This window comes from Myxocyprinus asiaticus, chromosome 40 (genome assembly GCF_019703515.2).
Source record: "Myxocyprinus asiaticus isolate MX2 ecotype Aquarium Trade chromosome 40, UBuf_Myxa_2, whole genome shotgun sequence".
Taxonomy (NCBI): Eukaryota; Metazoa; Chordata; class Actinopteri; order Cypriniformes; family Catostomidae; genus Myxocyprinus; species Myxocyprinus asiaticus.
The window spans coordinates 4,988,592-5,011,029 of NC_059383.1; the positions used below are offsets into that span (position 1 = coordinate 4,988,592).

Here is a 22,438-nt window from a genome sequence, read left to right on the forward strand (position 1 = left end):
AAGTGTTTATGATGCTGAATACCACTGAGATGCTCCAAACGCATCCGTCTGAGACACGCACATGTACAGTGGTGGCAAGAAATATTGGCTCCCTTGGTAAATATGAGCAAAGAAGGCTGTGAAAAACATATGTTTTTATGCCAAGGGTCCTTGACACCTTGTTCGGATACATGGCATCATGCACTCTATCAAATACCAACTGATAAAAAATCAAAACCTGACTGCCTCTGACAGAAAGCTTAAATGGGCTGCGGTTGGATCTTCCAGCAGGACAATGATACAAAACAACCATCACAATCAACACAAAAATGGTTCACTGACCACAAAATCAAGGTTCTGCCATGACCATCCCAGTCTCCTGACCTGAACCCCATAGAAAATTTGTGGGTTGAACTGAAGAGGAGAGTCCACCAACATAGACCTCTGAATTTGAAGGATCTGGAGAGATTCTGTATGGAGGAATAGTCTCAGATCCCTTGCCATGTGTTCTCCAACCTCATTAGGCATTATAGGAGAAGACCCAAAGCTGTTATCTTGGCAAAGGGAGGTTGCACAAAGTATTGAATAAAAGGGTGCCAATAATTGTCACACATATATTTGACAAAAATATTAGTTTTTTGATAAAACTTGTGTTGTGTTTTCAATTGCCACCACTGTGCATGAAGCGTCAATTAAAAGTAGTGCAGAGGGAATGCAAGAACACGTACTGTGAGAACTGGATACAATGCAAAACAGATTGCAAAACAGGCTTTTTCAATCATATGAGAATAAAACAAACAATATACTGAGTTCTTAATCCACTTTTTGTATTGTCTAATCAATGCTTTATTCATCTGCCACAATAATGCAATTTATTTCAAACTGAGTGTTTCATTCTCTTTATGTTGATATATATGCTGATATTTTGCACCTTTGCCTTGGGAAGAACTAACCCTGATGGCACTCATATGTTACAGACAGATGCGCTTTCATCTGGAAGATTATAATTATTATTATTGCTCATCTGCAATACTTGAAATGCATTCAGCAGATGTTTTTGCAGTGTTTATAAAAAAATTATTTATGTGAATCTGATGATCTTCAACTCATAAGTAAATATTACTTAACAGTGTTTGTCATATTTACATAGATTTGTGCTAATGTTCCCAGCATGCATCGGTGCATGAATGAGTAATGAGGTAGCATGAGCTCACTATTGTTCTGTCTTATAACAGTCGTTGTTGTTGATTTTGTCATTTTATGATGTCTGGAGTTCGTTTTCTGCTCAAAATTACCAGTTTGTTCTCCAAATTTATCCATTGTTACCGTCATTGTGTATTGTGCCTCAGGTGTTGAGGTCTGTGTGTGCAGCTCACACCTGCTATCAAACGTTCCCTACGCTGTCTTAAGATAATGTGCATTCAGCCTCATTGGGCTATTTGAAATATGTCATAAAAGTGTATAGCGTTGAATGATAATTACATACACATTTGAATGTCATCGAGAGCCAGATTAGATTTTAAAGTGAAATTTACTCAATGAACAAAGATTTTTTTAAAGTAAAATTTACTCATGTATTCATTGCTAATTACATTCTAAAGCTAAGTAGATTTAACTTTTAAAACCTGTGTACAAAAACTTGCAAAAGAAAATTTAAGTAAATCTTACATGCTGTTTTTTTTTACAGTGTACAACAAATACTACCATAATGAATAAATACTATACAATTTTAAAGTTAATTAAAATATAAATTATAATAAGATAATACAAAATTTATATATATATATATATATATATATATATATATATATATATATATATATATATATAAATTAAAGTTTTCCAAATAATGCATTCTTTCATGGTTGTCGCACCAAAATAAATGTATTTAATAGGAAGGAAAAAAGCAGAGTTTCACCATATACAGTTTTTTTGTTTTCATTATCATTATTTCCTAAAGCAACTGAAGAATAAAGCAAGATGTATTTCTTGCCAAAATGGAAGGGTAAACTGTCAATCAATCAAAATATAGTAAGGCAAGCATTTTCTGAGGGATTCATAATGGCAAGTGATTTATTCTTTGACACCTAATGGCACTTAATTAATTAAGGACGTGTCAAATCATAAACACCTTTCGACAGCCTACTGCATTATATCATTGCTATAGTCCATTGAACAAGGTCACCCATTCTGTATAATGGCCTATATCATTTGGTCTATTAATTTGCATATCCAAAGGGAAATTATTAAAAAAAAAAAAAAAAAAAAAAAAAAGATCTGGGGCATGCTACTTTGGGTAAACTTGCTAAAATACAGCCATAGAAAGGAAGCAGAGCAGGGGAAGATACTTTAAAGCTGTAGCTGGCTAAACTACATTCCAGTCTTAATTTAAACCCTTTAGAAATAGTGATTAGCTATATTATAAGCTACTAAGAAAAAGAAGGTAAATAAGGGGGGATATATTTGTAAATTTTCTAATTATTAGATTACACAATTCAGTTAAAAAGTGCAAAAGAGTATTTAACTTTAGTAAGGATATCACAGCATTATAATATTCACAATTTTTTTTTTTTAAATGGTAGTGTCACTAGCCCTACTTGTAGTAAGCTGGCCACCAATGAGCATCATTTTACCTATTTTATTTTCCTTTACCTATTTTTATTTTATTTATTATTATTATTATTATTATTTTTATTTGTGCATGCTCCAGTTCCTGAACAAATTGGAATTTGGAAAGTTCCATGGCTTTCTATTTGTGTGTGTGTGTGTGTGTGTGTGTGTGTGTGTGTGTGTGTGTGTGTGAGAGAGAGAGAGAGAGAGAGAGAGAGAGAGAGAGAGAGAGAGAGAGAGAGAGAGAGAGAGAGAGAGAGTATTTTATTTTATATATCAGCTTTTTAAACTGTATTTAGATATGCGGTTGCAAAAAATGGCAAAAAATGTGAACCGAATATTGTTATACTTAGTTTGACTTCTTGAGGTTGACGGTCAACTTTCTCAGAAGAAAAAGGACATCCTTTCAATTGACCATATGTTCACTATTGACCATTCTTAATATTTTATGATTTTCAGGCACTATTTTGTACTCTATATGAGAGAGTGTCAGTTATTCAGCAACACTGTAAGGAAGTGCAATATTAGATCTTTCAAAAACTCAAAGGACTGAGAAACACACCAGTGCTGGACTGCACCACACCCGAGTCCACAGTCTGTCCCATTAGATCATACTGGTTGAGACGAGACCCGTCGTCTGCCACGACCACTGACTGCGCCGCCCCTCGTGTCCAAACATACACCACTTCAGCCCTCGTGTACGCATCTGCCGCAAACAAACAAAACACAAAATAAACTCTAGTGATTAATTCACAGTCAGCTGCCAGAATGGGATTCCTGAGGCCATATACACTGCAGTGGATTCTCAAGCACAGCAGAGACACAGCAGACACTGAAATATTTACAGCCTCGTGGCTTTGAGTCACTGCCTTGTTTTTTATTCATGTGCCTTTTCCCCCTTATTCTTCCTCCAGCACAGACGCATCTGTTCTTTCTTTGCAAGGATAGGTCGGGTCAGGGTAGAGCTGCCTAAATCCATCCAGCTGGTGGTGCAGGCTTGGGTTTGTGGTGTGCTGCATCAAAGATGATCTCAAAGCGCTGCTGAACTAAGAGAAAGTCCCTATCCGCTATTCACAGTGTGGACAGATTGAGCTGGATCAGAGGTTCCATAGAAAAGTTGAAAAAGACGTGTTACTTACAGCTGCCGAATTTGAGAGGGCAAGCATGAGCGTCCATTGGGAAGTCCTCTAAGTGCATGGGACATTCAGCTCTGACCGTAAGCCTAAAAGAGAAACAGGATTGGATACAATATTTAGACCCCAGTACAAATGTACAAAAATGTATGTGTACTAGAATCACATTTTACAAATTCTGATGAGATTGGTTCTTTACAGAATAAAGTGACAAAGAAACATGGGTAATGCGAAAATACATGGCAGGATGTGTTCCAAACCAGTGAAGACGAGGAACAATTTATTTTTAAAGGTTGTAATGCGACCAAAGTTTCTTTCAAGCAAGTCGATCCACTCGGCTGGCTTGTGCTTCTTTCACTCAGATGCTAAAAATGCTATTTTCCAGGCTGGTCTAGTTAACATACATTCTCAAGTTAACTGACAGGTGATGTCTTAATCTAAAAGGTGATTAGCTCTTTTACTTGTAACACCTTGTCCTTACCAGACGCGACGCGATAAAAAGTTTTTGTGTGGTCAACAGCTTTGAATGTTTGATCCAATCAGAATCAGAATCTGAACTATCGGTTTTATGATATTAGTAAGGCTGTCGATTTAAGGCATGCATTCAGTGCAATTAATTATATTAAAAATACTGTGTTAAAAAATTAACACAATTGAATGTAAATGACTGAATGTAAACTTCGCAGTAAGGAATTTTCCTACCAAAAGAGCAATTCAAGCTTGAAGCACCACCTTTATGTTTTTGCGAGTTGCAGTCAACATGGGGTGGTCAGTAGTAACTCCAGCTGTACAGGAAACACACAGCAGGCAACAAACTGACAGCTGTTCCAAGACAGCTGGACGGAGCACGGTGCAGCAGTATTGAGATGCTTTTTTTTTTAAGTTTCAAACTATATTTCACTTGATGCAGCATCCTAAAAAAAGAGTGTTCATGCACAACACCACTGGAAACGAGTGAAACACGATGCAACAACAGCTAGACGCCCCAAAAGCGGACGTCTGATGAATGTGTACATAGACAAATGAAAATGGAGCAGTTATTTTAAGCATGGTCCGTGCACGTGACTGTGAGAACATTTTTGCAAAAATGCTTCATTACACATTTTGCTGTAGTTTCTCAGTGTAATGTCAAGCAGGGGGCGCCAAAATCCAGTGAAATTATGTCGTAATCAGACAACGTTTTTAAGGTGAATATAAGATGGAGGTTTTAATGAGTAAAATGTACCTCCCTAACCTAAAACATTAGCCTAAACCTAACCAATCATGATCTAAAATTAAATGAGAGGTAAACAAAATAGATATCCTTACCCTTAACCAACACCTCAACCTAACCGATCGGCTTGCGTGCTCGACTGCGTACTCGACTAATTTTGAACCTCAGTCGAGCTACTGCTCAAGCTAATCATGTTGGAATAAGTGTGTAAATGTAAGTGAGTCTATAATACAAGCATTAAAATGTGTTTTTCAAATTATGAATTATAGTATAAGTGTTTTGATATCATAACATAGCAGTGTGTGAGTAATAGTGCGAAAAATACGTGTTTATAAAGTCATAATCAGCAATTGTAGTTGTGATTTGTGTGAAAGTGAATAAAATCCACAGCTGTTGTAGCGCCTCTAGTGTTCATTTCAACAGGAAACTGTGACGAATTAATCTTTATTAATAGTATTAATTTTAAATTTTTTCATTTAAATTTTGTCAGTGTTTCATCATGTCATATTTATTAATGGCATGTACTTTTAGGTGACAAAAGTAACATATTTTAATTGAAAATAATGTGCAAAATGACAAAAATATGTATTAAACTGCAACGGACCGAGTGCAGTGCGAACACCAAGTGTTCAAAAACAAACAAAAAACAAAAGTATAGTATACACTTAAAAATATTGAAACGTATCAAAAACAAAACAAACAAAAAATATATAGGTTTAATATGTAAAATTATGCAACATGGGAAAACTAAAAAACCTGAGCTCCTGAAATAATAACATATAATGAATATACTAAAGTATTAGTTACTTTTTGGAGTTACTCTGTTGTGAATTCCTCAAGTTTAGACAATTTAGGATATTACGTTACGTGTAGAGCGTTTTTAAAAAAATGGCGTATTCACAATGCAAGTTATGCATTCTTACTAGCGCCTAACTTAAGTTCAGCTGGTCATTCACCTCTTTGTCAGTGCAGATATACAGTAAGTTGTAATATTACGTTTATTTTGGATATAGTTGATGAATATCATGTATGCTGCTTTTTTGTCTCGTCTAAGTTATCACTGACAAAAAAATAATAATAATCATTTTCCATCAGTAATATGTATTAATGAGACTTAAACTGAGCCCACCATACATAGAAATGCTGTAAACTACTCAGTGCACAAATACACAGTAGAGTCACATATATACTGTACACACTTTTTTCTCGGCTTGACAGCATGATAAAACAATAAATGTCATCCCCTAAGGGACGTTCCTCCCATTTTTCATTTTGTTGACACCAATATGAAGTTCCATCTTCCTCCTAATCTCCTAATAAGCAGACTAAAGGATGCTTTATTGCTTCCTCTGTCCTGACCTGTACGTAAGTTGCCTGCGAGGCAGAGGTTCTTGTGTGTTATTTATGGCACGGCCATTCAAATACAGACTTACACTAGAAATGCCCATCTGTACATTTTTACAGCCACTCTTATTACATTTATTTTACTTATCTTAAAACTTCCATATGGATAGAGAAAGGATTACAGACATCCAGTTACATTCAGTTCCGTAGATACTGATCTAGACACTGGTGAATCACGATTCCTTTGTGATTTCCTCTAAGTTTGCACTTAAATGTATTGTAAAGTTCGGATACAATTTAAAACCAACTGAAACAACACATACACACACATTTTGTATTTTTTTATTTTTATTGGTTTATTCGAATTATTTTTTTTATCAAATTATCAATTTTTCAAAAATTACAACTGTCTCACAGTTGTGGTGTCATTTCCACCACACCAAACTGTTTTGCCCCTAATAAGGTTTTATTTATTTATTTATTTTTTAAGTGAGTGTACTCGTTAAGCAAGTGTTCAAAATTGTCAGTGAAGAGCGTGCTTGAGATGAAACGGTACAAATTTCATTTCCATCAGTGCCATTTTCACCACAGAATTCTATTAAACACAATACAGAATTTGAGATTATGGTGAAAAATTACATGATTTTCATTTATAATAACAAAAATGACATAAATCTCCTGTGATGCATGTATGTACAGTGTTGGTCATTGTTAGTAGACAAATCAAATAAACTAGTGAGAGTGTGAATTTTACTTTCTAGAAATTCACAGGGCTAAAAGTCTAGGTCGGGAAACCTGTTTGCAAACAATAATTATTTTAGAAATTCTTTTCGGTAACGCTGGTGGTGCAGAAATGACACACTTCAGCTTTAAGTTAGTAATGGTGATACTTTTATTTAGTTACTCCCCAACACTGATTCTTACTGCGGTAAACAGATGAAACAGAAGTGTAAGCTTCACCTCATGGTGTAGAGTAGAGTTCCCTCCTCTGTGATCCGCAGCAGTTTGTTGGGCATGGTCATATTATGGGCGACTGATTTTTTGCCGTTGTGGAAGAATGTGTCGGGGGTCCAGATTTTGCTGGCCATCAGGTTGTTGAGGCGAAGCACAGCCATGGGACCTTTGAACTTCAACCTCTCATCTTTCCAACTCTGTCTGAAGAACACGTCTATGGTGTACTCCTGCAAGACCAAACGATAACACAGTCATCAAGCCTGGACTTCAGAAAAACGTAGTATTGTTTTGAGCATTACACTTGTTTTAATTTTGACAAATAGTCAATCGGTGAATAAATACCACTTTTGTTTTTATATTTTTATGAGTAATGAAGATTTTTGACAAAATGTGTTAATTAATCCACCACTGAATATATATATATATATATATATATATATACAGTATATAAAAAGTCAAGCATGAAGCTTTGCATGTCGCTATAGACTTGAACCATTTAGGTCCACTAAACAAGGCTCATATTTCCTTTGTCATCTTTTCAATGTTTCTCGGAGACAGCGGCAGCATTGTTTGTTTGTAACCTGTACAGCAAAAAAAGTTGTAACTTTGCTGAACGCTGGTTTATTATTGTGGTGTAGTTGAATTCAGATTTACCTACTCTATAAACAATGCTGCGTACAAAAAGTGAACTGTGAATGGTTGCCCTTCCCCTCGATTTTATTTGGTATTTTTTTGCTGAAATAAAGGTGCTGCCACACTAGAATTTGCACTCCATTCACTCTCATTCGAATGCATCTGAACGGATATTGCAAGCTCATGCAAACACATGGAAATTCGGATGACGAGAAGCCATGACAAAAGAAGATCAAAATTTCACACACTGACCACTAGGTTCAATACAAAGAATAACATTTTCAAAGCTGCTTGTTTTCATTGTTGCAGAAAAGTAGGTAAACAGTATATTTGAACATTCTGAATATAATATTACTTGTTGTTTCTGATTTTTTTATTTTTTAAAACCAAAGGCCCCCCAGCATGACATCATATTCTATCCGTTGCGGCGTCCAGAATAATTTTGCATGCTCAAAGCATAGTGTGAACTGAAGTCAGGTTTGGGAGATTCATGAAATCTGACAATTCATCACTGACTCAAAATATACACTTTAAAGTCATTTATTAATTCTATATTTATATTTAGTTTTCATTCATATTGTAGTGCACAATTATAGTTCAGTTTTTTTGTTTTCTAATGATTTTTTGCACAAAAATCACACATTTGTTTTTTTATTTTAATTAATGAAAATATTTATTCATCACTAGTTTTTGTCTTTGTAATAGTTTTAGTTTAGAATAATAACCTTGCTTCAGACATCTCATTCCGTGTACAGTATGGCTTGTCCAACATATAACAGTCACACATTGATTTCTTACATGATGTGCCATTGCGTCTTCAAAATATTTGTTGCTCTTTTAGAATTTACATTTTCATTTTGACAATAAACATATTTTTTTTAGTAATTTTAGCAAAACCACAGTCTTCAAGGGGAGTGGAGAGCTTGCTGAAGCATTGGTGACCATAATTAGCGGCATTAATCATTCTAACAACTACTGATTGTCATAGCTGCAAGCGATTCTTTCATTTTCACATGATCATCCATCATGACGCAGTGGGGGGAAATACAGCAACATGTTTTAGGTAGACTCACATGAACTGGCTGAGTGAAATGTAAAGCAGGCAAAATGGAAACAAACAGCAGCGTTTCATTAGGCTCATGAAATTAGCCCTGTTTTACAAAAGCATCAATTACACGGTCCTGTACTAATAACAATAACACTAAGTAACGAAGAAAGAAAAGTTCTCCAAGACAAGGGAAAGAAAGAAAGAATGGATGAAGTATGGATGGATAGATAATTGAAGAATTGATGGAGATGGATGGATGGATAATTGATGAATTGATGGGGGATAGATACAGTAGATGGATGGATGGATGGATGGAAGGATGGATAATTGATGAATTGATGGGGGATAGATACAGTAGATGGATGGATGGATGGATGGATGGAAGGATGGAAGGATGGATAATTGATGAATTGATGGGGGATAGATAGATGGATGGATGGATGGATGGATAACATGGATAGCTTTTGTCAAACCAACATAATCACAAGTGGCTCCACGAATTAATTTTATATTAAGTACATTACATATTAAGTAATTAATTACATACTAAGTTAATTAGTATTACTGTGCTTTCTAAATGTAAATACATAGTAACAGTGTAATTTAAAGTGTAAATCGATCCTGTCAGTCTTTCATACTGCATGTGTAAAGTTATCAATAAAAAGAGAGTATAATTAAATTCCCATTATCAAAGAAGCATTAGTGAAATGTTTTAATAATGTCAATAAATAAAAATAAAAAGATTTATGCATTAAAATCAGTTAATACATTTCCAAGTATGTCAACTGCTATTGAGCTTTTTTTCACACTTACAAATGAAATCGACATATTTCACATCTAATACAAAACTTGTAATAAATGCTATCTTGTCTGAACATATGCAACACAGAAAACTGGTGACATTTAAAGGAAAGAAATAAAGTTTTACCATGTCATGGTCCGAGACCGGTCCAATGCTCGTCACGAAAATGTCAGTCTTGACTTCAGTTACACGCTCTGTTGGGGCAAGAAATTAAGAGTTTGAGTGTCAGTCAGTGTTGGTCATATGCTTTAACACCAGAGGATCAACCTGCCTGATTTAATTGCATATAAACCCTCCTTACTGAAATGACACTGGCTCCGCCCACCTCTGACATCACTACCAATTCAATAAATCCTTACGAAAAGGTTCGTTTATTTTACATTCTCTCTCCCCCTCTTTGACCAGATACATTTTCAGCATAACCCAGCAGAGTGTTTAGGCTTCTGATGTGGTAAAAGTGTTAATACACTGTGTGTCAATGTCTTTGCCCTTCTGTGAGGTGCAAACAAATTCAAAGCTTTTACTTTTTGTTTACCACAGTATTCCCACATACCTTGTGAGGTCCTGCCAAGAAATGATCAATATGGTCCATCTCTAGTGTGGTAATGTCTGAAACAGACTTCTTAAAAGCTCACTATAGCAGTCTGAATAAATGGGCTCTGTTCCAAAACCTAGTGAGCTGCCTTGCTGTTTACTGTCTACACAGGCAGTCTAATGCTGTCTAAAGTGGCAAGTCACTACTGTAGGTTTTGGAGCAGAGTGACTGTGTTGGCTCAGTTTATGCAGAAACACACATCATGTTCTAGCTTCCAAGACATACAGAATGTCTAGTGTGGCGAAAAATGTTGATTGATGTTAATTTAAGTTGTTAGTCAATTCACTCACTATTTTTGACATGTTGTCACTTCGGGGGCATTAAGGTAATTTGTGTAAGGTCAAACAGATGCAATAAAAAAATACAAATACAAATATATGCCGCATGTGTGCCAGCTCAATGAGTCATGCAGTTCAGTTCAAAACTATTTTATGTCACATGTTAAATGATCTGCATTTATGTGGAAAACAATGTTCACTTGATGTGCGTTTGCCTGGCGGGCTTTGTTCAAAACAATCCTGCTCCGCACAAATGACATTTTTTACGAGTCAAGCATTTGCATATTGCATCTACATTTAAATTACAAAAGTTGTTTTTCTTTATTTTTTTGCCAAACAATTTTTGTCAGAGTAGCCCTGTTTTAAAAACAGCACAGTCTACATTTATTTTTAATGTAATTCAAAGTGTTCTTTAATTAAGCAATATGGTACATAAGGCGGTGATTCTTTGAGTGCCTTATTGCTTTAATAAAAGATGGCTATATATTAAAAGCATTGAGGATGAAATCTTTTATAAAAAGACTATTTTACTAAGCAAATACGTTGAGTGCGTTTTTACGCTGGAAGATTTTGGCATTTGACAGACTGCCTGTGCCTACAGGGGTTTTCAAACTGGGGTCCAGGGACACCCAGGAGGCCGTTTGTGTTCCTTGGAAAATTTCAGAGAAAGAAAAAAAGTTTTCATGAATGTAATATCTATCTATCTATCTATCTACAGTATATATATTTACAGAATTTAACATTATTGCAATTTCAGTTTAATCGAAATGTTTCTCTTCAGGTTTATACTTTTAAATGACTCAGTTATTAAGTAGAAAAAAGACAAGCCGTCAACGTCCTACAAAGTAGGCTAAATATTTTTCAGATATTTAAGGATGCAAGGATTATGAACATTTTATTGCTGATACGATACCAATTTTAAAGCTGAACTATGTAAGATTTTTAGTTAAAAATGAACAAATTTCCATTATTAACTGAGTACATAAAAAATCAGTGTTCAAAACAATGTTCTTATCTTATCCCCTATTCACTAAGGTAAGCCTATAAAAATGTATTTGTATTTTGAGCTGTCGGGTTCGATTTGGTGCGAAATCGCTGCCTTATGATGTACATCCTTGCGTCATTATGTCATTTCCATGAACATAGGAAAGAAGAGCCGGCTGTCTTGTTCCCATAGCGGTAATGCACTGTTTTAGTTTTCGAGTCACACTGTTCCAGACAGCATCACAACAGTCTGGATGGATGTTTATCTGTTATCCGTTGAGCGAAGTTGTTTACCTGCTATAATGCTTGGATATGTTTTCTGGTAGGGTTGTTGAAGCTAATATTGCTTGTCATGCTTATATGATTCGAACATTACTCGTGTGTTAACCGATCGCGCTGAATCTACGTTGTTGGGGGGAGTTACTGTGACATGTTTTCTAATATTTATGACTTCTGAAATTGACTGTGAACTGTTATATTGCATTTTTAAGCATATTATTTTCATGTTTAATAAAGTATATTTTATCCCCATCATTATTGAAACCTTGTTTTATGTTTTTAGTTTACGGTGTTATTGTGTGCATTTATAGACATACTATTTTAGTATTATGATTCTCTTGCATTATCAACTGAGGCTGTAAAATATGATATAAATATAAAAAAAAAGACTTCCATTGAACTCGTATCAGGCAAATCACGAGTATCACCTCTTAAATTGATAAGTGTAGTATAATACAAGCATTAATAGTAGATAAAACACTTCAAAAATTATATTAAAATATACTGGTAGTGATTGAGGTGATTGAGTCCCGTTCTTTATGTAAAAGCACTTTGGGTGTAGTGTCTGAAAAGCGCTATAAATGTAAAATACATTCATTCAAAATATGTGAATACGAGCATTGTTTATCTTCATCAAAGCAAGTAATATTTCAGTTTTAAATGTTTTATCGTATAACATTATATCAGCATGAAAATAGCACGTTATGACTATGGCTCTGAAAATCTCCAGTCATGATCACACACAAGCGATGTCCAGGTAAGCTCAAATCATGAGATTCATCTGCCAGAAGAGCAGTGCCGAAATACGAATCAAGTTTAGTGTTCTTTCGCAAATTGCTTGCAATTTTAAATTTCAAACACATATGTCGCTAGAGAGCACAAAGTTACGTAGTGCCGCTTTAACAAAAAAGTGTTGGCTGATACCAATTTTATTTCATCAGATCACTGTTTTGCTAAGGAATTCTGCTTTAAAATGTACAAAGAGTTACAAAAGCTATTGTTCTAAAAATATAATAATTTTCTTTGAGCATTGATTGGATCTGTTGAACCCACAGCAGGTAAATCCAAGATAGATAAATACAAGACAAAAAGATGCAAAAATAAATAAGTAAATAATTAACATGACAATTTATCTGGGGGGAAATCTTTTTATTTTTGCAAATCTAAAACATTTTTGCACTTCTGTTTTTGCAGTTATAAACATTATAATTCACATTTGACAAATGTTGATAGAGCATTACAAATTATTATTACGAATTATTATATTCAAAATACTTTACGTTTTCATATTTCATTTATTTTGGTAGGTATTTCTTTGTATTGCACAAAAGAATATTATAAACGTAACACAATGCAAAAAATATATTATATTATTATTATATAAATAATATTTTTTTTTTATAATTATTGAAGATAAAGCATATTTTGCGATCATAAGCATGAAAATGGTGATGTGAAATACTGATGGTTATACTGTTTATACTGATGGTTATAGCCAATAGTTTTAATTTGCTCAATAATTGGCCAATAAATATGGTGCATCCCTAAAGATAATATTTGTATAATTTTCTTCGGCTTTAATGAATACAATAACAATATAAAAGTTGATTATTTAAATTTACCTTTATATATTTTAGGAGGGGTTTCTCGCAAGGTAATTATCATATTTGGGGGGTCCTTGGTATCAAAAAGTTTGAAAACCCCTGGCCTAATGTATGCTACTAATCAAAGGTTGGGGCACACCTACTCATTCTTTACAAGAACATTTAGGGTAGAGGTAAAAACTGCAGGGATACTTTTTCAACCCAAATGCTGGGTTGAGCCTGTTGGGTCAATTTATCGGGTTATTTTCTCAGTGTTGGGTAGTTTTTGTTTTACCCAGCCGTTGGATTAGTGGCTGGGTCATTCTCACGTCTCTCCGATGCAACAACCCAGTCGCGATCATTTTCAGAAGTGTTTTTCAGTGCAGACAAATTGATGGATTTATTTTGTGAAATAAAAATTTGTATTAGCATTTTTGTCATTACTGTACACTAGAAAATGCAAAGTTATCATTACTTAATCATAATAGGATTGTTCATATAACATTAACTTTTATTAGATGTGGAAAACTCATAGGAATTGCTTTGATACAGTCTTTGCAGAAAGTAAAAGAATGGATGAGTTGAAAGTTTCAAGATGCTCGTGGCAAGTTTAAATTAGTTACAGAACTTACATCTTATAAGTTAAGTCACAACTCAAGCCAGTTACAATAAAGTAACTGATGAATAAAAAATAAATTATGAGACGTTCAAAAACTTTTCATTTGTTAGTTTTTTTTTAAATAATTTCTTGTACTTAAAAAGACTTCATTAGTGATGCAAACGCATGTGAGAAAAATGTGGTGCAAAGATCCTTCCTGCATTATGACAGCTTAATTGCTAGCATTTTTTTGTCTCGTTGTTTATCCTTTTTTTTCTTTGCTTTCTTTATGTCTGTCTTCCATAGGTTGAAAAAAATATAATGGAGTACCTCCAGCAGACTGAGATGTCAAGGCCCTACGGCCTACACTCAGGAGTACAGGCCTGCACATATTACTTATTTATTTTATTTAATTAATTGTATGGATTTTGATTAATTTCTTACATGAATATATTTCTGCCAATAGACATTTGAATAAAAAGTAACATTAATAATGCAATGAATGTTTAATGTTTTGAATGCCTAGTTTAATTAACTTTAATCGTAATTGTTACTTTATTGTTCTACAAGATCTTTATTTAAGCTTTTGTTAAATGAGTTTAAGTGTACTTGTTGCATGTATTAATATTAATCCAAAATAAAGGAGGTACCATTTTAACAAAAAACATTTTTAAGGTGTTTTTTATTTTTTAATATTTTCAAGCACAAAACTAGCTGAAATTATTAACCCACATATGAGATAAAATTAAGCTGACATTCTTGTAAAAATTAACCAGCATTTGGGTTGCACAGACAACCCATTTTGCTGGGTTAAAATGAACAACCCAACTTGCTGGTTTAGAGAAGCATAACGTGTATTCTGTCCCATATTTAAACAGTGGCTGAGTTAAAAACAACCCTTTTTTTCTAGGGCAATCATCAATGCTAAATGCTAAAACTAAATTAAACAACCCAAATAGTGGCACTGGAATAAGGTAGAAAACACAAATGTTAAACTAATAAAACTCGTCTTGTATTTGAACTTGTTAAGTCACACTTTGTCTATAGGTTTGCCAATCCAGTCTCATGAAAAGTCATAATTAGTGGTGGGGATTTGGATTCATCCCAATGATTTGAAAAGATTCATTCAAAGTTGTTCACTGATTCGTTCATTGAGCATTTCTTAAAATTATACCTTTGCGCAAGTAGATGGTGACCAATGAGCATCTTTACATTTTGAGTCATTGCATTAAATAAAAAGCACAATCATTCATGACTGAAACAAGTCAAATTGTCCTTTTTATCTGTGTGTTTACAAATCTTAGATTACTGTCTGAGAACAAATTGTGGTCAACCTGTTTTACGATTATTTGCAAATTATCTTATTATTTAACAGCACTGTTGTAAAAATGCATATCATATCACAACTGAACGTCTTAGTGGACGTATTTCTGGGTATATGTGGATGCTAAGGGCAGCAATGTAATAAGAAAACTAATAAATACACACATACACACAAAAAAAGTTATATAATAAGAGACGCTCCAATCTAGGGCACGATACTGCTTATGCGCATCCCAAGCTCAGTGATGTGCTTCAATGTAACCAGAGTGCTTCAAAAATGCGTACATTTTTCTTCTGCAACAATTTATTAAAGCAATCCGTTGTCTGTCAGACATCCCATTATAAAGAATTGGCAACAGACTCTATAAAATTACTGTCCACAACACCTTACAGATAAACCTGTGGACTATGCATAATAACGAGAAAATTGTTCACAGCAGGTGATTTAAAGTCCAATACTAACTAAAATTGCATTGTATTGAATTTGTACAGAAGCAATGCTTTAATTACTGAGGACGATTTAAGACGCAACTTCTCAAAGTGTACACGCTGATAGTAACTACACGCAATGCACCGCACGCAGTCAGCACGCTTAAACATTACAAAACATTGCATCTTTTAATTCATCACTTTAAAATCACCACAGCTAAAAATATTAAACTTACTAGTTTGTTGTTGGACGACTAGTGAAGCATCCTGTCCCATTTGTTAGATGTGTTTCTTTCTATGACATCTGTCTGATTGTTTTACATGCTTCATCTTTAGTCAGTCACTTAAATGCTCCCTAACAGCTGATTTAAGTCGCTTTCTTGATGGATACGAGTCTGGTAGACCAAATTCCTCTGTTATATTTAGCAGTTTGTGTGTTTAAGCCCCAGTTTCACATGAATTGAAAGTTCACGTTCAGTTCGCTACACGTGGCCATTAAAGCACCACGCGGACACCATCAGTAACCATATCAACAGCTCCAATACCCACACAGGCACAAGAGTATTCGCATTTAGGCATACAAAATCTTACAAAAAACGATTTTTATATTATATATTTATCCATTATATATAATATTTTTGCCACATGTAAATAAATATTTCATGATTTTTAACCTTAGATTCTAAATTCTTATGGTTAAATTAACCGTGACATTTTTAATCGCGGTTGATAGTAAAACCATATAATCGTGGCATCCCTAACCACAAACAAAAGAGAACATCAGGGTTTGGAACGAGACAAGAGAAGCATATTACAGGTTAATAACATATATCAGTAATTTCCATTGCATAAATGAATATGGAATGAGTAACCAAATTTATTCACAGCCATTTCCTTTTTTAAATAAAGTGTTGGCTTTATTCAATAAAATTCCTGTATTTTATCGATTCAAAATTCTGTTTGCATATTGGTTGGTCTCTATGGTAACTTTTTGTACGAGTTCACCATCTTGGACAAATTATTACGAGTTGTCCTGAGACTATGTTGGGTCTGCACACTCTGGCCATTCTTCCAACTTCATGAAGTGCATCCTAGGATGCTTTTGAAACTAAATTGAAGGAGTTGTACGCTGAACACTTGTTGGCTGCTTTTCCTTGACTATCCATATCAGCTTCATTACAAATAAATAAATAAAAACAACAAAGGGTACACTACATCCTTTTGAAGAAATATGTTTGGAAATCTCCCATAAGACTGAAAACTAGGACACAAATGCATGAGGCAAACCTTAATGAAACTTTGGTCCCTACCTCCAAGCCCAGGCCTCAGACGGTTGTCGTAGCCATCAAGGAGACTGTCCAGAATCCTGGTGAAAACTGTAGTGTTGTCTTTCTGCTCATCTGCTTTCTGACTGGAGCTGACAAAGCAAAACAACATGATGCATTATTCAAAACACAACAAAAGCAATAATCAACAGCAAAGGATGGCTAGAACGACATGACACTCTTATGTGTACAATCGGTGCAACAACCTCCTCAGGCTAACTCTGAAACACTCTGTCTGTTTAAAGAGAATTTGCGATGTGATGGCCTGAAGATAAACATATATCCTTCCGTTTTTATGGGGCAAAAGGGGATATACACAGAAGTAATGCATTATTAAAAAGCGAAAACACTCTTTTAGATGCAAGCAATAAAAGTGCAGATGTAGAGTGGAATATCGTCTAGGAATGAATTGTGTCCGCTGATAGCGTCATTCGTTTGAACACGCCATATGCATAGTTTTGGAATTAATAGAATTATGCAAGTCAAGTAACAGTGCAAATGTGTCCAAAAAGACTGTGCTTAATGCAATTTGCACAGTGCAATTCCCCATCTTGATGGTTGGATCTGAGTGCTAGTTTGTAGAGGATACAGCAGACTACTGGCAAACTTTACTGGAACTGCACAGCATCACTTCACCACTGCAACAATACTGCACAAAAAAGTGGTGCAACTGTTCAGTAATATTCAGCTAGAATTGTGTTAAAGATGCAAAACGGCACCCTGTATGTCTAATGCCAACTAATAGAACTCTGTTAACTAGGTGCGTAAAATGCATAGATATATCTTGATATATTGATCTGACAATGACATTTTAGTGCATTGATTACGCAGTTGAATTCTCGATTTTCGTTACTATATTAATACCCACTGTAATACAGACACTGTCTCAGATTACATGAGCCATCTTGTAAAAGACGAGGAGCATACATGATGCACTTTAAATTAAAAGAATTGAAGAGCTGCTGAGTTCGGCTTTCTACTGTATGTAATTATTCATAAATGTGTGCGTCCGTTTGACCAAAGTAAGTTAATTGTTGCCTCTTGTCTTAACCACAAATAGAACGTGGCCTAAATAAATTGATTTGTGGGTATAATTTTGATGTGTATGAAATCACTCATTCTCTTTACACCACATGCCACCATATAGGGAATAGGGAGAGATTTCAGACTGTTCTGAAGGGAACTAACGAGTGCTGGTTGATTAAAGTCACCTCTGATTGGTCAATGACATGCGACAGACGCAGAAAGATAAAGATAAAACTGCAAGCATTTTGAAATGATTATGAGCACAATGAGATTTAATCATATAGTGTAAAATGCTATTTTATAAACAATCATTTGGGAGAATGGAGGTCGATTTCTCCTCCTTTAAAACCAAACACCAGTCACATAATTCTTCACTTTCTGATTATCACTGGTATTCTTCTCCCACTGGCAGGTACAGTACCATAACTGCTACCGTGGACTGAATAAACACTGTTTGGTGTTGCAAAACTAAGCTTGGCATGAAAACAGGTTTCAAGGAGAGGATGAGGTCATCGCGATTACTTAGCATGGACGGTGGATGAGAGGGAGAGAAAGACAGAAACAGAGAGAACCTAAATTAGAGAGATCAAGCATTTAGGATCGGAAGATTTTAGATAAGAGAGAGAGAGAGAGAGAGAAACAAAAATGTGAGTTATTTTTGCATTCAGGCAGCTTATATCTAGGATTTGTTTTTGCAGGGAGATCTCATTCATATTCATAGGTACTGGTTCATAAAGTACAGTACACATGCATTGTTTGAGAAACCTAGGATACCCCAAGTGCTGCTGCTGTGGTGTGAAGTGTAATGATGGTGTGGATGTGTTTTTATATTTTTTGGCCAGAAGACCTGGGTTCGATTCCCCCCTTTTGTGCCACTTTTCCCTGTCCTGTTTCCTGTCTCCTCTCGTATTATTTCCTTTAATATTGCTAATAATAATACATACAAATTAATAAAGGTTGATTTCGATGCACTGATTTGGTCATTTTGAAGGTTGAGGAGTTGATTTGGGTAAAATTAACCATGGTTTTACTATAGTAATATGGTGTTGGTATAGTAACCATGTTTAATTTTTTGGTTACTATGATTTTACTACAAAATAATGGTTACTGTAATAAAATCAAGTTTAATTTTTGTAAGGGAAGGTTAATGTTAGGTTTAGGGGTAGGGGTTGGTGTAGGGTGTCTCTGGGAGTTGAAATAAACACAATAAACACGGTGCAGTGATGCTGCTATACTGTGTGTTAGTATTTAGTTAGGGGTGTAAATAGTATCTGTCACTATTTTCACTTAGTGCAAATAGCCTCTGCCTTTATTATATGGTAAATAACATTGATTGGATGTATACAGTTTGCTATGGGTATGAAACCTAACCAACATGATCACGTGGGAAAACAACATGTTACATATTCATGGCCTCTATTCTGCCAAATAACAAACAAGCACCATCCCCATCACACAATTTTACATCAATTCAAACGTGTTTAACTTTTTACCAATTCACAGGTTCTAGTACCATGGAAACCAAATAGTAATCATGTTCACAAAAACAATGGTGAGTGCAATTCGAAGATTGCATTTTTGCTGTAAAATGTAATTTTGCCTCCATTAAAAGTTATGTTTAGGGTTGAGGTTTGGGTTAGGGTGTAGGGTTATAGAATAGGCATTCCTGTTAGCTGTTTTATGTGATTTACAACTGAAAATACAACCTGATTTTGGACACTTCACCTTAATAACACTTCCAGCTTCGGCCATTGGGGCAGTGATAGGGTTGCCACATGACTAGTGAAATACACAACCTGGTCTCACAGAATGAACGTTATTCTACATAAGTTTTTTGCCGTTGGATTTTTACGTGCTGCTTTCTAAGTTTGGCTGCAGTTTCCTGCTGAAAAGAACATTAGAGGCGCTACAACAAATGTGCGTTTTATTCATTATCACAAAAATTACAAGTACAATTGCTGATTATTACTTTATAAACACGTATTTTTCACTCTATTACTCACAATCTGCTAAATTATACTATCAGAACACTTTTACTTTAATGCATGATTTGAAAAAAGATACATTTTAGCACTTGTATCACAAACCTGTCTACATATCCATACTTATTCCTATATAAAGAGCTTGCTTGGTAGCTCACCTGATAGAGTGCTGGACTTTGGACTCGTCGGCCACGGTCCGAGTCCAGCCAAAGACGCATGAAAGTGAAAGTGCCATAGAAGCGACACAAAATGATGTGGTTGCTTCAGAAAATTTGCTTTTCATTTAATTTTTGCAAAAAATGTTGCAATGCTCATGTAAATTTCATGAGATCAGGCTGGAAATATGGGCTTGTCGATGAAATGATTTGCCCCATATTTTAAAGCAAAATCGTTCAAGGGACTAATGCTCTTCTGTAAAAGTAATACTCCAGTTAATGTGTTTGCCATCATTGTTTCATTAAGACGTTTTTTACAGTTTCCCTCAACTGTACAGTTGACAAAACTTCCAAGCACTGTTTAAAACATATGAATATTTAATTAGATAAGGTCTAAAGCAGTTTATTATTGGTTGTCTGTTGGTAAACAACTTGCTGGATTATTCTAGCACTGCATCGTTTCACACTGTAAACGCTTCACACGTGCAACTGCTTCCGTCTTGTTACTCTTTTGCTTCCATTCACACATGAGCACCAAACCGCCATTCTGAAACTTACAGTATGTTTTTATTACCTCTTATACTGTTTGTCAAAAGATCAAGGAAAATGTAATGCCTCATGCCATGACCCTTTTAACTATGTTAAATACATGCTGTTAAACATATTTAATACATTTGTTATAAATACAATCTAATCAATGTATTCATTTCACAAATTCAATATTCTATTAACTCAAAAGGGTTTATAAACATTTGCACGTCTCTAAAGTTGTTCATACATATTGTGGTTTATGTTTTAGAAACTTTCCATACATTGATGTTGTACGTTTCAGTGTCTATCAAAACATACAAAAATGTCTGTGTGCTAGAATCATCTTTCATGTTTGAATACCAAGGAATACTTATGAGATCAATTTGGTTATTGCTCATAATCTCCCAATCTACAAATCTCCTGCTAAACCAACACAGACAGATTAAAACTATTGCAGTTGAACAGAATTCCAGTGCAATTGTGATGATATATGTCCCCCAGTGCTGGGAAGGAAAGCGTTCATTTCATGTGTTTATTTCAATCAGTCTTAATGTTTTCTGGCAGGATTTCCTTTATCAGCAAGAACACATTTTACAAAAATCTGGCACAAATTCCACCAGAAGAAAAATAAAATGCGAATACTTCCACCCTTCCCCCATCTGCACAAAGAGACACACACAAACCCCAAGAGAGACACGGAAAAGGGGTCAAGAGAGGAAAATGTAGTCTCATATATTACGCATACTTGCCAGTACAACTCTTACAGCATGCTGGTAACGTCAGCCTGACCCAAAATTATTGCTCTGTTCCAGAATCTAGTGAGCTGCCTATGGAGGCGGCATTTTGAGGCATCATAGATGTGCTCCTGAGAACATCCTTACCAGATGTAATGCAATAAAGTGACAAGCAACAAAATGTATCTGTTCCATGTAATTGTTTTTGTCCTAACCAACAGCGACAAGTGACAGGACATTTTGAAATTGCTTGGTTTCTATTTCTGCACCGTTGTGCCGGTTAGCCTGGCCTACTGTCAGACTCTTATTGGTCCACAATTCCACTTCTCATAACTGTACACTGAACATCAAATATTATCTGATTTACTGCAATTGTGCAGTGTCGCCAGATCATACTGTTCATGTGTTAAACTTGCTCTAGTTCACTTCCATGTTGTTTCTTCATCAAATAGCAATGTCAAATTTAAATCAAGCCAATTGCTGTCACATCAGTGCCACATTAAGCAACAAATAGCATGAGTAATACTAAAAATAGTATGTGCACTTGTATTTGGGATACTGATAATTCACCACTTTTGCACAGAAAATCAACGTAATATAGTATTAATTTGTATGAATGTATTACTCATTTGTCTTGAAATAAACAAAGAATAGATATCCTGTGACAGTAAACTTATATAGATATGAAATAATCATAAATGTTTCATATATGGAAGTGCAAAAAAATTTATAAAAAAAGACACTATTACATATCTCGGTTTGTTAATGACCCTATCCACTTTTTTTTAATTTAGCAGTTATACAAAATATATATTTTGCAATTTTTGGCTTTGTGTGTGTGTGTGTTACACTATTTATAAAAGAAAGGTTGAGGACTACTTAAGAGGTGTGGGCACAACT

General features: G+C 34.8%; 1 protein-coding gene across 3 annotated transcripts in view; it reads right to left on the reverse strand.

Annotated features, from left to right (window-relative positions):
* The window catches only part of LOC127430668 (gamma-aminobutyric acid receptor subunit alpha-1-like), a 45,859-nt gene that overhangs the window by 17,680 nt on the left and 5,741 nt on the right, over positions 1-22,438 (reverse strand). For all 3 annotated transcript variants that reach the window (XM_051680612.1, XM_051680611.1, XM_051680613.1), the window contains exons 3-7: positions 17,096-17,202; positions 9,843-9,910; positions 7,240-7,460; positions 3,729-3,811; positions 3,152-3,295 (exon numbers count right to left, since the gene is read on the reverse strand). In XM_051680612.1, coding sequence (XP_051536572.1) covers positions 3,152-3,295; positions 3,729-3,811; positions 7,240-7,460; positions 9,843-9,910; positions 17,096-17,202 — 623 coding nt within the window. The remainder of the gene's footprint in view (positions 1-3,151; positions 3,296-3,728; positions 3,812-7,239; positions 7,461-9,842; positions 9,911-17,095; positions 17,203-22,438) is intronic.